The sequence below is a fragment of the Arvicola amphibius genome, chromosome 8 (assembly GCF_903992535.2).
Source record: "Arvicola amphibius chromosome 8, mArvAmp1.2, whole genome shotgun sequence".
NCBI lineage: Eukaryota > Metazoa > Chordata > Mammalia > Rodentia > Cricetidae > Arvicola > Arvicola amphibius.
Genome location: NC_052054.1, coordinates 9,442,420 through 9,456,261, shown reverse-complemented (window position 1 = coordinate 9,456,261; position 13,842 = coordinate 9,442,420). Strand labels below are relative to the sequence as shown.

The 13,842-nt window shown below is 45.0% G+C and overlaps 1 protein-coding gene across 1 annotated transcript in view; it reads left to right on the top strand.

The window, feature by feature from the left end:
- The window catches only part of Sytl3 (synaptotagmin like 3), a 67,077-nt gene that overhangs the window by 6,497 nt on the left and 46,738 nt on the right, over positions 1 to 13,842 (top strand). Inside the window, exons 2-3 of the mRNA XM_038339633.1 lie at positions 5,858 to 6,431; positions 8,744 to 8,962. Of these exons, the coding sequence (XP_038195561.1) occupies positions 6,322 to 6,431; positions 8,744 to 8,962 (329 nt within the window). The 5' untranslated portion in view covers positions 5,858 to 6,321. The remainder of the gene's footprint in view (positions 1 to 5,857; positions 6,432 to 8,743; positions 8,963 to 13,842) is intronic.

The following is a 13,842-nucleotide window of genomic DNA, read 5'->3' as shown; positions in this document are numbered from 1 at the left end:
AGCATGCTGCTGTGCCTGGCGGGAGTTGTTTCTGTGTGACTAGGCAGAGGGATCTCCATGTTGGCAAGTGACTCTCAAGAATCCAATGCCAACCTAGGCTGGAGAAAGTTCAAGAGGATTGGAGACTTACAGCTGAAGTCCTTTAAATGGTTTATACTGGTCAGGAGAGATGGCTCAGCGGCTAAGAGCATTGCCTGCTCTTCCAAAGGTCCTGAGTTCAATTCCCAGCAACCACTTGGTGGCTCACAACCATCTGTAATGAGATCTGGTGCCCTCTTCTGGCCTGCAGGCGTGCATGCAGGCAGAACACTATATACATAATAAATAAATAAAAATAAATAAGTAAATAGATAAATGAATAAATGGTTTATGCTGAAAGAGCAGCTACAAACTCCATTATAACCCAGAAATCAGACAGAATTCAGCTCTATTAGCCCCAAACAGTAACCAACCCGTACGCTATTTTTCTTGGCCCCAATCTCCTATACACGGGTGGCAAGTTAGAAAATGGACAAGAGAGTGATGTAGTCTGGGCATTGATGGGGTCCTCTCGTTTAGTGGTCCTTAAACCTATAGGATTCAGCGGTTGCCATAGGAACTGCTTTGTGCTTCACTTTCTATCCTGAGGTTAATACGTGTGCAGCGTGGCTGACAAATACACGCAATGATTATAACGGTAATGGTACAACATCATCGCCATGATAAAGAGACATAAGTTGTCAGGATGCGACATGAGTTCTCTATAAAAAGAACATCGGCGGACAGAGGAGGTAACAAGACGTCCGTGGATGGTGGTATCTGCACGGGCACACTGCGGCTGACCTGTCGCGGTGCTGACTCGAATGCTGTAACCAGTGGTGCCTTTCTGAGATGGGAAACAATGGGCAGAGCTTTCTTCTCCAGTTTGCACAATGGCTCCTTTCCTTGAAAGTACAGAGCATGCAAAAGCATCCCCGGCGTCCCCACGAGTTAGCTTCTGTCGCCAGGTTTGCCCTTCCCCCTAAGCTGTCACTGGGTAAGAGAGTCTTTATCAGTATAATAATGGAAACAGCCACACATCTCTAAACCAGGTGTGGCCATCCCCAGGGAAAGCCTGTAGTAGTCAGTCATAGTGCACAGGCTGACAAAGCCACCAAGCCAGTCAGGGTGGCACTATGATGAAGCAAATGTCTCTGGCCTTCTCTCCAGTCCTTTTCCTTCCTGACACTGGTCTTGCTGTACAGTTCATCCTGACCCTGAGCCTGTGACTCGTAAGTGAATGAGGTCAGCGTGCACCAACAAGCCTCTGCTGACCCATGTCATAGATGACCTTGGGATGATGTGTGTGTCACTATTTTGAAAGGCTTTTGTTTGTTTGTTTTTTTGGTTTTGTTTTATTTTACTTTGGAGTAGGCCCTGTCTTAGTTTGGGTTTCTATCGCTGCAAAAATTCCTTGACCAAAAAGCAAGTTGTGGAGGAAGGGGTTTATTTGGCTTCCACCTCCACACTGCAGTCCATCAAGGAAGGAAGTCAGGACAGAAACTCAACAGAGCAGGAACCTGGAGGCAGGAGCTGATGCAGAGGCCACAGAGGGGAGCTGCTTACTGGTTTACTCACCATGGCTTGCTCAGCCTGCTTTCTTATAGACCCAAGACCACCAGCCCATGATTAAGAAGATGCCCTACAGTCAGATCTTACGGAGGCATTTTCTCAATTGAGGTTCCCTGCTTTCAGATGAATCTAGCTTGTGTTAAGTTGGAATAAAACTATCCAGGACAGCCCTCTAAGGTAAGAAGAAAGAAAGAAAGAAAGAAAGAAAGAAAGAAAGAAAGAAAGAAAGAAAGAAAGAGAGAGAGGGGGGGGAGGGAGAGAGAGAGAGAGAGAAAGAAAGAAAGAAAGAAAGAAAGAAAGAAAGAAAGAAAGAAAGAAAGAAAGAAAACAATATATGTTTCAAACAACAGAAGGCTTTACTTACACTCTGTGCTGACCAAGTACCTGACATACTAAAATTTTACAAAATGAAAATAAAGTCTTCCATTTAGCTGAATGTATGTTTAGCTGGGTTCCAGGTCCCCAAGAGTTGAGACTAACCACGGGGACACGGATTTGAAAGGCTCACACCTGGAGCTAGACGACCATCTCATCTGTGTCTTCTTGGAAAACCAAAAAGCTGTGTAGCATAGGCTTGAAATTTTTTCAGTGAATTAAGACCTGGTGTTACATCCTCGGCTTTGAGTTCGTACAGCATTAAACCGTGGATCACATTCCGAAGTGCTGCTGATGTGATCAGTGTCCAACTTGAGGATGCCCTTCTGCATTTCTTTCGGTTTGTTAGAACTCTGTGCACCCTCTGGATTTTCTGCAGTGTGCTTTGCCCCGGGGACTAGGAAGGTTAGAAGTCTATTTGATTCCGAAGGACATCAAAGTGGTTGCTTTATTCCAGCTTTTGGCAAACATTCCAGCCTCTTTTTCTTGCTCTTGACATCTCTATGAATTTATTCTCTTCTTTATATGCTTTTGTTATAATCCCATCATAGGAAGGGTATACATAGCAAATGGAGGCACCCAGAGTAGTGCCATATACCCAAGGACGAACCCCACTCTTCTGCCACAAGGGGGTGCCAGAGTTCTCCTTCTTCTTGGGCAGGGTACTTCCCACTTCTTTTTTTTTCTTGGATTTTTCTTTTCTTTTTTTTTTTTTTATTTTTCGAGACAGGGTTTCTCTGTGGCTTTGGAGCCTGTCCTGGAACCAGCTCTTGTAGACCAGGCTGGCCTCGAACTCACAGAGATCCGCCTGCCTCTGCCTCCCGAGTGCTGGGATTAAAGGCGTGTGCCACCACCGCCCGGCTACTTCCCACTTCTTGATGCTGGGGATGGAATAGTGTTTTGTAGATAGCTGTATTGCTGAATCACACACGACTGAGTGAGCCCTGAGGATACCAGGGTTCCTCCTGTGGGAATTCCACTGGGAAACCCTGTCATTATTCTTCCAAGATGGCACTCACTGGGGCCCTGCTTTGCTGAAAAGCTGAAGAAGAGTATATCCCACTGGGAAGAGACAACTGTTCACATCCAGTGTTTTAGCTGGGCACAAAACATTCATTTAAAGTAACTGAGAATCAAACAAAACAGTGCTCGACTCAGCAGTGTGTTTACTAGAACTGCAAACGAGGAGACAGCCTGCCGTGAGCCCAGGAGGTTACACCTGGGGAGCTGGTGCTCCTTAGAGCACTGTGGGGGCGGGCTTTGAGGTTTTCTATCCTCAGGACATCTCTCAGTGTCTCAGACCATTTCCTGTTGCCTGCAAGGTGTAGGACTCTCGGCTACTCCTCCAGGACCACATCTGCCTGCGTGCCGTCATGCTTCCTCCCACGATGACAATGGACTAAATCTCTGAACCCATAAGCAAGCCACCCCAATTAAATGTTTTTCCTTAGAATAGCTGCCATGGTCACGGTGTCTCCTCACAGCAGTAGAAACCCTGACTAAGACAAGGTACCTAAGGGTATTTTACTGGGGACCAGAGGCCAAGAACCCCTTTTCAGACCTCTAACTTTTCCCGTTCATGCAACCCCCACAACTGTTATGCTAATTTTATTTTACAGTGGAGAAACCAACAAATTCAGAGTCTCTCAGGCCACAGCTCTTGGTCTGGAGGAAACAGTATCTTTATCTTCTTTAATTTTTTAAAAAATGTGTTTTGTCTTATTATAGCGTATGGGTATAGTTGCACACGCTTGTGTCTGGTGCTCTCAGAGGCCAGAAGAGGGCACTGCATCCCCTGGGATTGGTCATAAGCCGTTATGTGGGTGTTGGAATTGAACTCTGATCAATGGAAGAGCAGCCAGTGCTTCTACCACTGAGAAACTACTCCAGACCCTAGTTCCACTAATCTTTAACTAAAGTTTAGCATTTCCTTCTATTATGAACCTAAGTAAAAACTAAGATAAAATCAGCCAAACCTGTAACCTTGTTCCCAATAGAAATCACAAGAATTTTCCTATGATACTGTGTGCTGTGGCTATCTCAAAGCATTGTTTATATCACTGCCACATTGACATTATGATAGCCATTAAATACCTGCCAGGCCTTGGTTATCTCGTGTATCGATGAATACACATTCTACTAATAACAATATTTAAATAGTCTGGTGTGATCAGTTGCTTTTATAACCCAATATACTTTATGGTATGCATTGAAATGCACAGACCTCCCAGACTACAAGTAAAGAGAAGAGCTAGGAGCATTTGCTGAAAGAGAACATTGCCCTAGGACTGGTTGCTCATCACTCACGGGTTCCAAAATACCAAGAGGACTCCTTATTCCTAAGGGGTCCACTAGGCTGGAAAATCAAAATGGCATTTCAGAAAGCATGCTGCTTGAAGCATTTACATGCTCTTAACAGATGGATGCATGCAGAATCTTCTGACTTGAACTAAACAGAAACCTAACGTTAGCCGGATGCCTTGCGATGCTCATAGTGCTATTATTGGACATAAATAATTGATAAGTAGAGTTTGCTGTGGGTATGCACTTTTCCCTAATAGATTACAATTTTTTTTTGAGTTTTGACGATACTTGTAAAAATAATAGCCAATGATTGAGGACATCCTTTCTCTAATGTATTTTCAATTAAGATGATTAAAGGTGGTCACGTGCTCCATAGTGATGCTTCAGTCAAGAGCTGTATAACATAATGGTCCCATAAGATTATTTCAGAGATGGGAAATTCGTACCTTGTTCTGCCTGTTTGTGGTGGTTTGGATACAAACATGACCGGGATAGAACAGACTGTGTGTGTGAACAATACTTGATAAATGACCATGGTACATGTTTATGCGTTGAACATAGTATTTTTTTAAACTTTTAATTATGTGTGAGTGTGCAGTTGTGCATGGGACTGTAGTGCACACAAAAGCCGGAAGAAAGCTCTCTATTCCCTGGAGCTGGAGTTACAGGCCCTTGTGACTGCCCAGTAAGCTGCCCAGTGGGGGTGCTGAGAACCAAACGGGTCCTCTGGAGGAGTATCAAGTACTCTTAACCACTGAGCCATCTCTGCAGCCCTACCACACCACAGTTTTTAGTGTGTGTGATATGTGTATTTGCTCATGCATGTACAAGTACATATGTGTGCTCATGCAAACAGAAGCCAGATGAAGGCCCCAGCTATTGTTCCTCAGACCACCCACCTTGATTTTTTTTTAAAGACAGGGCCCTTCCTGTCTCTGCTTCCCCAACACTTGGATTATAAATGTGTGCCTCCACGTCCAGCATTTTTACTTGGGTTCTGGTATTGAACTCGGGTTCTCCTTCTTCCAAGGCAAACAGTTCACCATCATAGCCAACTCTGTAGCCTTCATATTTTAAAATGTGTTTTCTCATGTTTGTCTTCTGCTTTTAGAAGACACTCACCGCCAAGTCGGCTGCTGTGTTTTGTCGCCCGGGCACCAATTCCTTCACAGCTCTGGTGACATCGTCTGCTCTCGGGCTTGATCTAATCCTGTATGGTTTTGTTCATCGCCCCAGGGGCAGTGAGCTATGTCATACATATATACACATACCCTGCTGTGCAGCAGGCTAGACCACCTGGGTCTATGTAACTAAACTGGTGAACTCCAATGTTTGGGGTGACAGAATGGTTAGCAGCTCATCTCTCGGGACATCAGACTGGGCTCTTTGTCCCCTCACAGCTGAAGATCCAGAATTCTTGGTAGGAAAACCCATGTGTGGAAACTGTAAGAAATGTTGGAAAAATTCCTTCTTTAATAATGTTTGAATCACACCTTACAAACGTGTTCTCTCTTCCGAAGCGTTGTGGCAGGGCTGCCAAGCCAGGGAGACTAACACTGGTCTCGTTTGTTCTCTGTCTTTTAAACAGGTTTTCAGGTATTAAACAGGCGGGACTTTTGATTGTCGCTTCTGCGGACCTGGACGGGTTTTCCTGGGGAAAATTTGTTGCCATAAACCTTTGGTGCTCTCCCGTTGCTGTTGTGAACTTCCTCAGGCTGGCGATTGCTCGTGCTTTGCAGAAGTTATCTGCTCAGCAGCCATGCATCATTTATAACAATCTCTGGCAAAACCTCAGAAAAAGATACGCTCTTGTGTCATCAGTGAGCCCAGTGAAAACACTCGCCGGGTGGCGGTGACTCCGGCAGGGGGGCAGCCTCGTGGAGCTTGCTTCTTGGAGGGAGTATGGCACAGTTGGGAAGGAAGCAAGAGTCACAAGCCAAACAGGGACCCTGGTGAAACCAGAGAGGGGCTCCTGCAGCATCAAGGGAAGCAGCTGGACTCGGGCTTCTCCGCGGGACCGTGGATCTCTTCCCTCCGTCGTGGGGAGAGGAAATGGCCCATGAAGTGGACCTGGAGTCCTTCAAAGAGTTGGAACGGGAGGTCATTCTCGGGGTCCTATACCGAGATCGGGCTGTTCAAAGCATAGAGGAGGAAAGGGTCCGGTAAGTTGCACTCCGAACTGGGGCTTGGCTTTTTCTGTTTGGAGCTGTGGTTTGTCGGCTTGCTTGTGACAGCTAGCTCAGGGCTGAACTTCTAACCCAGAGGGGTCCCAGTGAAGGTGTGGAGATGGGGATTATTTTCTAAACGGACCTAAATTAATTTCACGATTGTTTGGAAAGGGTGCCTTTGTGATATTTGTTCTTTGTGTGCTTGCTCACTTTATGAGGGTACCTAGTGGGACACCGACAGGCTTCTGGCAGCCCTCCCCCCCGAAAACTTCCAGTTAAGAGTGCCCCCCCCCCACGCTTGTTTTCTGTGGTAGCTGGAGGTACAAAGGAGGAGGCTCAGAAACAGAACCGGAGGATCTATTTCTGTCTTTTCTCTTTGTTCACATTTGCCTCACCGCTCAGAAGGAAGGTGAACCTGCTCAGCCTGTTCCCTGACTGCTTTATCAACAGGGGTGTCTTTTCTGGCCTGGCTGTTTGGTCTGAGGTTGCATTTACTGGCGGCTCTGGGTAGCAGAATGGCACACTGTTAGCTGGAAGGTTCCCTCTGTAAATACACGGCTTGTTTTTCAGTTCATGGGCACACCTGAAACCTCAGTACCTGGAAGGTAGAAACAGGAGGATTAGGGGTGCAAGGTCAAGGCTCAGGAGATGCCTCAGCAGCTAAGGGCACTTTTTCATCTTGCGTAAGACCCTGGGTTCAATTCCCAGCATCGGCATGGTCACCCACAACCATCTCTTAATTCCAGTTCCAGGGGGACCCAGTGCCCTCTCTGGCCTTTGTGGGAACCAGGCACTCATGTGGTGCACATATATGCATACAGACAAAACATACACATAAAATTGAAAGAAAGATAAATATTTTTTAGTTAAAAAAAAGTTCAAGATCACCTTTTAGCTCTTAGGCCTGTTTGAAAGTAAGCAGATGAACAATTGAGCGCATGCTGAGCCTGTAAGAAACTCCAGAGTTGATCCTGGTACCAACGAGTGGAGCAAGCCAGGGTTCTTAATAGAACTTTTTCAGAGTCACTGGAGACATGGCTCAGCAGTTAAGAGCACTGACTGCTCTTCCAGAGGACAGGGGTTTCCTTCCCAGTACCCATATGGTAGTTCACAATCATCTGTAACTCCAGTCCCAGGGCAACCCGATGCCCTCTGCTGGCCGCCACAGGCACTGCATGCACAAGATGCTCTGACATACACGCAGGCAAAAACAACCCACGTGTGCAAAAAACAAAGCCATACAAATAAAGTAAAATTTTTGAAGAGTGAGGGAAATTGTTTGGTTAAGCAAAGATACAAAGTTCATTTTCCTTGTTCCTCTATTTCTTTTATTTATCCATTTATTTGTTTATCTATCTGAGACAAGCTCTCTCCCAATCGCCTTGGCTGTCCTGGAATTCCCTGTCTAGACCAGGCTGACTTTGAACTCCCAGAGATCTGCCTGCCTTGGTGTCCTCCTCTGTCCCAAATGCTGGGATTAGAGGGGTGTGTTACCCCATCTGGTCCCCCCCTTCGTTTCAAAGTCCCTTAAATATACTTGCAAACTCCAATTCATTGAAATAATAATAGGCTGAGGAGATGATTTAAATCTCTTTGGTAATTAAAGAGACAGTACTGGAATAGTAACAGAGTTCATGGGTGCTGGTGAGAAATCTCTATTCGGGAAGGACGAGCAGAGTGTGAACCGCCTCTGACTTAGGCATGCAATGTTCTGTCATGAGATCCTCACAGCCACCCTGGCAGACCAGGCATTGTCTCACAGAAAACCCTGGGCCTAAGGCTTTAGCAGCTGAGGAGAGAGACCAGCTCAGGCAGCGTTTGCCTTATGTGGGTGGTCTGTGGGAGCTCCTGCCTCTAGTCGGCTATCTGCATCTGGCTTAGTTTTCTTTATGTTGCTGTGATAAATTACCCTGACAAAAAGCAGTTTAGGGGAGAAAGAGGTTTATCATCTTATGATTTCAGGTTACCACCCGTTATTGTGGGGAAGTCCAGGTAGGAACTTCAAAAAGCTAGTCACGTGCACAGCCAAGAGCAGAGAGAAACCAATGCACGTGCGCTTGCCTGCTAGCCCAGATCCATCTCGCCATTCTCATGGTTTGCCCCTGCCTAGGGGATGGTGCTGCCCACAGTGGGCTGGTTCTTTCCACATCAGTTAACTTAAGACAACCCCCCACAGATATGTCCACGGGTCAACCCAACGTAGACAATCTTTGTGGAGGCTCTTCCCATGTGATTCAAGGTGGCGCCATGTAGGCAGGTGAAGCAAACCATTATGCCACCCAATCATTCAACTCATTGGCTCACAGGAAATTGAAAACACACCTGCAGCATCTTCGGTGGAAAGGGGCGAAGAGCTCGAGCCAGGAATACAGGGCCAAGTGCTGTGCACGCTGCCAGCGGGCTCTGGGTCTGCTGCTGAACCGTGGGGCCGTGTGCCAGGGCTGCAGCCACCGGGTGTGCTCCGAGTGCCGCGTGTTCCTGCGGAGGACTCACGCGTGGAAGTGCACAGTGTGCTTTGAGGACAGGTAAGCATCATGGTTAGGGTGTGTGTGCGTGTGTGTGTGTGCGCGTGTGTGTGTGTGTGTGTGTGTGTGTGTGTGTGTGTGTGTGTGCGTGTGTACAAGCACTCCAAAGAGTGTTCTGTTCCTCCTCTGATCCAGGGGACTGGTCCAAAAACCATTCTGGCTTCAAACTCATTGTCTGTGGCCATCACACTTTGGTCATCAATAGATGCTTCCCAAGAGCCATCATCACACCAATTCAGATCCATAGCTGCTCCCAGGCTGCCTCAGCTAGGGCTGCTTTTTTCTGCTTGGGAGGGAGAAATCTTAATAAAAAATGATTTTATTGCTGGATGGTGGTATCTATCCATCCTAGCACTGAGGAGGCAGAAGCATCTCTCTCTCTCTCTCTCTCTCTCTCTCTCTCTCTCTCTCTCTCTCTCTCTCTCTCTCTCTCTCTCTCTCTCTCTCTCTCTCTTTCTCTGAGACAGAGTCTCACTATGTATCTCTGGAAGGTCTGCAAATTGATTCATAACCAGGCTGGCCTCGAATTTCCAGATCTCTGCTCCCGAGTGCTGGGATTAAAGAAAGCTGTGTGCTATCCCACCCAGCCATCTAACATTTTTATTGATGAATGTTTGGTGACCGATGATGGACTGACCCAGGACTTGAGGTGATTTATTTGTGTTTCATGACTAGTGCCTTAGTTTTTTTCTTCATAAGGATAGGGTCTCAGGAAGCCCAGGCTGACTTCAAACTCAGTATATGTAGCTGAGGCTGATCTTGAACTCTCAATCCTCCAGCTACTACCCAAGTGCTGAGACTGCAGGGTCACTCTACACCCAGCCCGGTGCCTCCATTTTCTTGGACCTTATCCACTTCAGGAAAGTAGGAGGGAACGAGAGCTGGGTTGTGACCAAGGTCTGGAGCTGAGTTTGAGGAGAGTGTTTTGAAGGAGGGAAGTGGGCTTGGATACACAATTAGATGGTGACTATTAGTTACATACAGATTCTGCATCCATTTTAACCATTTGATGCTGTGGGTTTTAATTTTTTAAATTTATGTATATTTTACATTCATGTATGTCTATGAACCACATACATGCCTGGTGCCCAGAAGACCAGAAGCCAGTGTTGCATCCCCTGGAACAGGAGTTACAGATGGTTGTTAGCCACCATGTGGATGCTGGGAATTGAACCCAGGTCCTCAAAAAAAGCAGTCAGTGCTCTTAACCAGTGAGCCATTTCTCATGAGACTTTTTTGTTTGTTTTTGCTTTGTTTTGAGATAGGGTCTGTCTCTGCAGCCCTGGCTGGCTGGGAAGTCACTATGTAGACCAAGATAGCCCGGAGCACACTATGTAGTGATGCAGAATGCGCCAAACGGGGAAAAGTGAGTCACATAGTTCCAAGCTAACTTCTAATAGAGTATTTTAAGGCTTATTATTATTATTATTAAAAGGGAACTCACGGATCACAGCAAGGAAATAGGAATAGGGTCCAACATCCAGGTGTGGCTTGTGGGAAGAAGAGACGGAGAGGGATGGGACCACAAAGTCATGCCCCAACCTGGTCCAACCTCTCAAAGGCCATTGGCTGAAGGAGGTTCTCTATTACCTCCCCCCTTTTGTCTAAATAAGAGAGTTTCAAACACAATACAAAACTATATACAATAAGAACAGATATCAAGTATAAAAATTAGAATTGTAACCATTATAACCAATATTAAGCAAGGAGCATATGCTAAATGGTTCAATAATCATTTTATCCTAAGAAGTCTAAGTCTTGTATTTGAAATGGCTTGGCTAGATTATAAGAGGAAGGTAACTACATCTATCTAATCTTTAACACTATCAAAAGCCTGAGAAGGGAGATAATATTACTTGAGTAATATTACTTGAGTAATATTATCCAGTAGGCAGTAGATTTTTAATTTTTTTGTGAGACATATTTTTTACAGTGACTGGGAATGACTGGACCATGTTTGACATGGGGGCCTGCAAGAGGTCCCCAAGGAGTTTTCTGATGGTATTGGGTCGCCTTGTCTGTCTTTTGTCGAGCTATATTTGTTGGTTGAATGTTAGCCTTTGCCACATCCCCTACATATTATAGAAAGCTGAGACTGCCTATTTTTCTCATTTTCAGAGAAGACATTATTTTTTAGGAATTTCTTGTCTACAATTCCTTCTCAGATATCCTCTATTACCACAATTAAAGCATTTGGCATTTTGATGTCTCCTTATACCTTCAGAAATTGCTTCTCCTACCCAAGCCTCAGTATTATGGTCAAATGTCTCAACATTCATTGTATGCAGGATCCATTCATCCATTGGTGCTGATCTAACCTTTAAAGGCCCAAGTATCTTTTTGCATTTTAAAAAGTCATAGATTTGATAAATACTCATCTAGCATCTGGGTCTGTTACTCCTACATGTACAGCCTTTGTTTATCTTTGTAAAAAGTCACTAAAGGGTTCTCTCTGGCCCTGTTTAGCCCTGATATATCATTCAGTTCTCTTTCCTGATTCCTGAATCCCGCTCGTCCCAAGCATTTCAAGCTGTTGTGCTGCTTAGGGACAAGATGTGTTCATCATAGAGAACTTGACCATGTGGACCAGCATAAGTGCCTCACCAAGAGTTTGTCTCTGGTTCTGATATGTACCGGCCGTGTGGAGTCCTGTTCTTGTACCTTCCCTCCCTGTTCGTCAGGTACAATAATCTCCTGAATTGTTTTAAATATTTTTACCATATTATAAAATTAAATATTTTAAAATATTTAAATATTTTATCTTTTGTAGAGTCTGACTCTCCTTTATAGTGTTCCGTTGTAATGTCCTCATTGATGAGTTCAAGGTATGAAATCTGTCCAGTAAAGATAATGTCTCATCCTTGGACATAATTTTAATGGTGTGTATATTGCCTTTATGGAGAGATACCTTATCCATTAATCCATCATAACTTTTTAACAGATTTTGATTGCTAAATTTGACAGCATGAATTTTTTTTTAGATGTCTCAGCACCCTTTGACCTTGGATTTTGTATGTCAAATTAATGTTATTCTTTTTAATAGGATTTTAAAACAGCTGTTTATTATTAGTCTGTAAAGACTGTATTATTTTTAAAAATGCCTCATTCTTGGCTTTGTTATTAAACCAATTTTTAATGATATAATATGAGGAACAAAACTAATTCCTGAAATCAAATAAATGAGTATACAAGGAAAATCACAAACCTTGTAGAATAAGAATGAGCCTCTGTAGTATAAGCAAAATGGTTATTAAATTTTTGGATGATAATATTGTCAGTCATTTTATAACTTTTAAATTCATCACTTACTTCCTGTAGAAAATTCTAGTGAACAGGTGTAATAAACTTTATAGGCAAGCCAGTGTCATAGTTGCAGCTCTGTGGTGGGAAGACCCAAGCAGTGGCCAACAGTCCTGGTTTGGTTTTGCTCATGTTACCTACTTAGATATTGACAAATATGCTTTGTTTAACAAATTAAGAGCAGTTAGTAAGGGCAATTAAAGTGATTCTGTACAGGGAGATGATGGAGGACTCTCACTGGTTAGTAAAGAAACTGCCTTGGCTTTTTGATAGGGCAGGATTTAGATGGGTGGAGTAGACAGAACAGAATGCTGGGAAGAAGGAAAGCTAGGAAGATCGCCATGCCTCTCCTCTCTGGGTCAGCCGCGATGGAGCCAGCCACCAGGTCAGACATGCTGAATCTTTCCCTGTAAGACACCACTCATTGTGTTATACAGATTATTAGATATGGGTTAGTCAAGATGTGAGTAAGAGGCTGAAACTAATGGGCCAGGCACTGTTTAAATGAATACAGTTTGTGTGTTGTTATTTCGGGTGTAAAGCTAGCCGTGTGGGATCCGGGTGGGATGAAAAGCAGGCCTGCTCGCCTCATCACTACAGGGAGAGAGTTTTGTGGTGGTCTTTTGTCAGTCGTGAGCCGCTGCAAAATGGCGGACTGCGGGGAAAATCAGAGTCCTAGGCAGAGGCAGGTGGAATGAGAGAGGTTGCAGCAGTGTGCTGAGTCTAGGTGCCAGCTGGAGCCACGGGTCGGCAGTGTCAGAGTCCTAAGCAGCAGCAGGTGAGCCTGAGGCAGGTGAGAAATGTGCGGGCTGGTGAATGGGGAACACTGCAGGGGGTGGGGTATCCAGATAAGCGTGGACTCAGCCCCATGTTGGATGCCAGATGATGCAGAACGCATCAAAGGTGGGGGATGTGAGTCAGATAATCTCAAGCTAACTTCAAATTGAGATTTTAAGGTTTTTTGTTTGTTTTTTGTTTATTATTATTATTATTATTATTATTATTATTAAAAGGGAACTCATGGATCACAGTGAGGAAATAGGAATGGGGTCCGACATCCAGGTGTGGCTTGCGGGAAGAAGAGACCGAGCAGGGAAGGACTGCAGCTTTTTGGTACCCAGTCATGCCCCAACCTGGTCCAGCCTCTTAAAGGCCATTGACTGAAGGAGGTTCCCCGTCAATGTAGACCAAGTTGGCCTGAACCTCAGAGATCTATGTGTCTCTGCCTAAGTTCTTGGACTAAAGGCGAACGCCACAGTACCTGGTTAATGGTGAGGTGTTCAAAAAACACCACTTCTGGGTGTTTTTGAACAAGTCATCTTGAAAATTAGCATATTTGACCTGCAGTCCTACTGTCCTAAGTGAGAGCAGGTCATAGCTTCCTTGAGACATGAAGGGGCACACCCATTTGAAGGAAGAGCAAACACAGAATAACGCAGACCTCACAGGAAGAGGGCAGTGTGAGGCAGATGCTAACCTGTAAACGAGCAGCCAGACTCTGGCCTAAAAGCAACTTGTAATATCCCTGCTCGTGTTGGAGGGCCCTAGAGCAGATCATGGGAGATTTGAACACAGCAGCA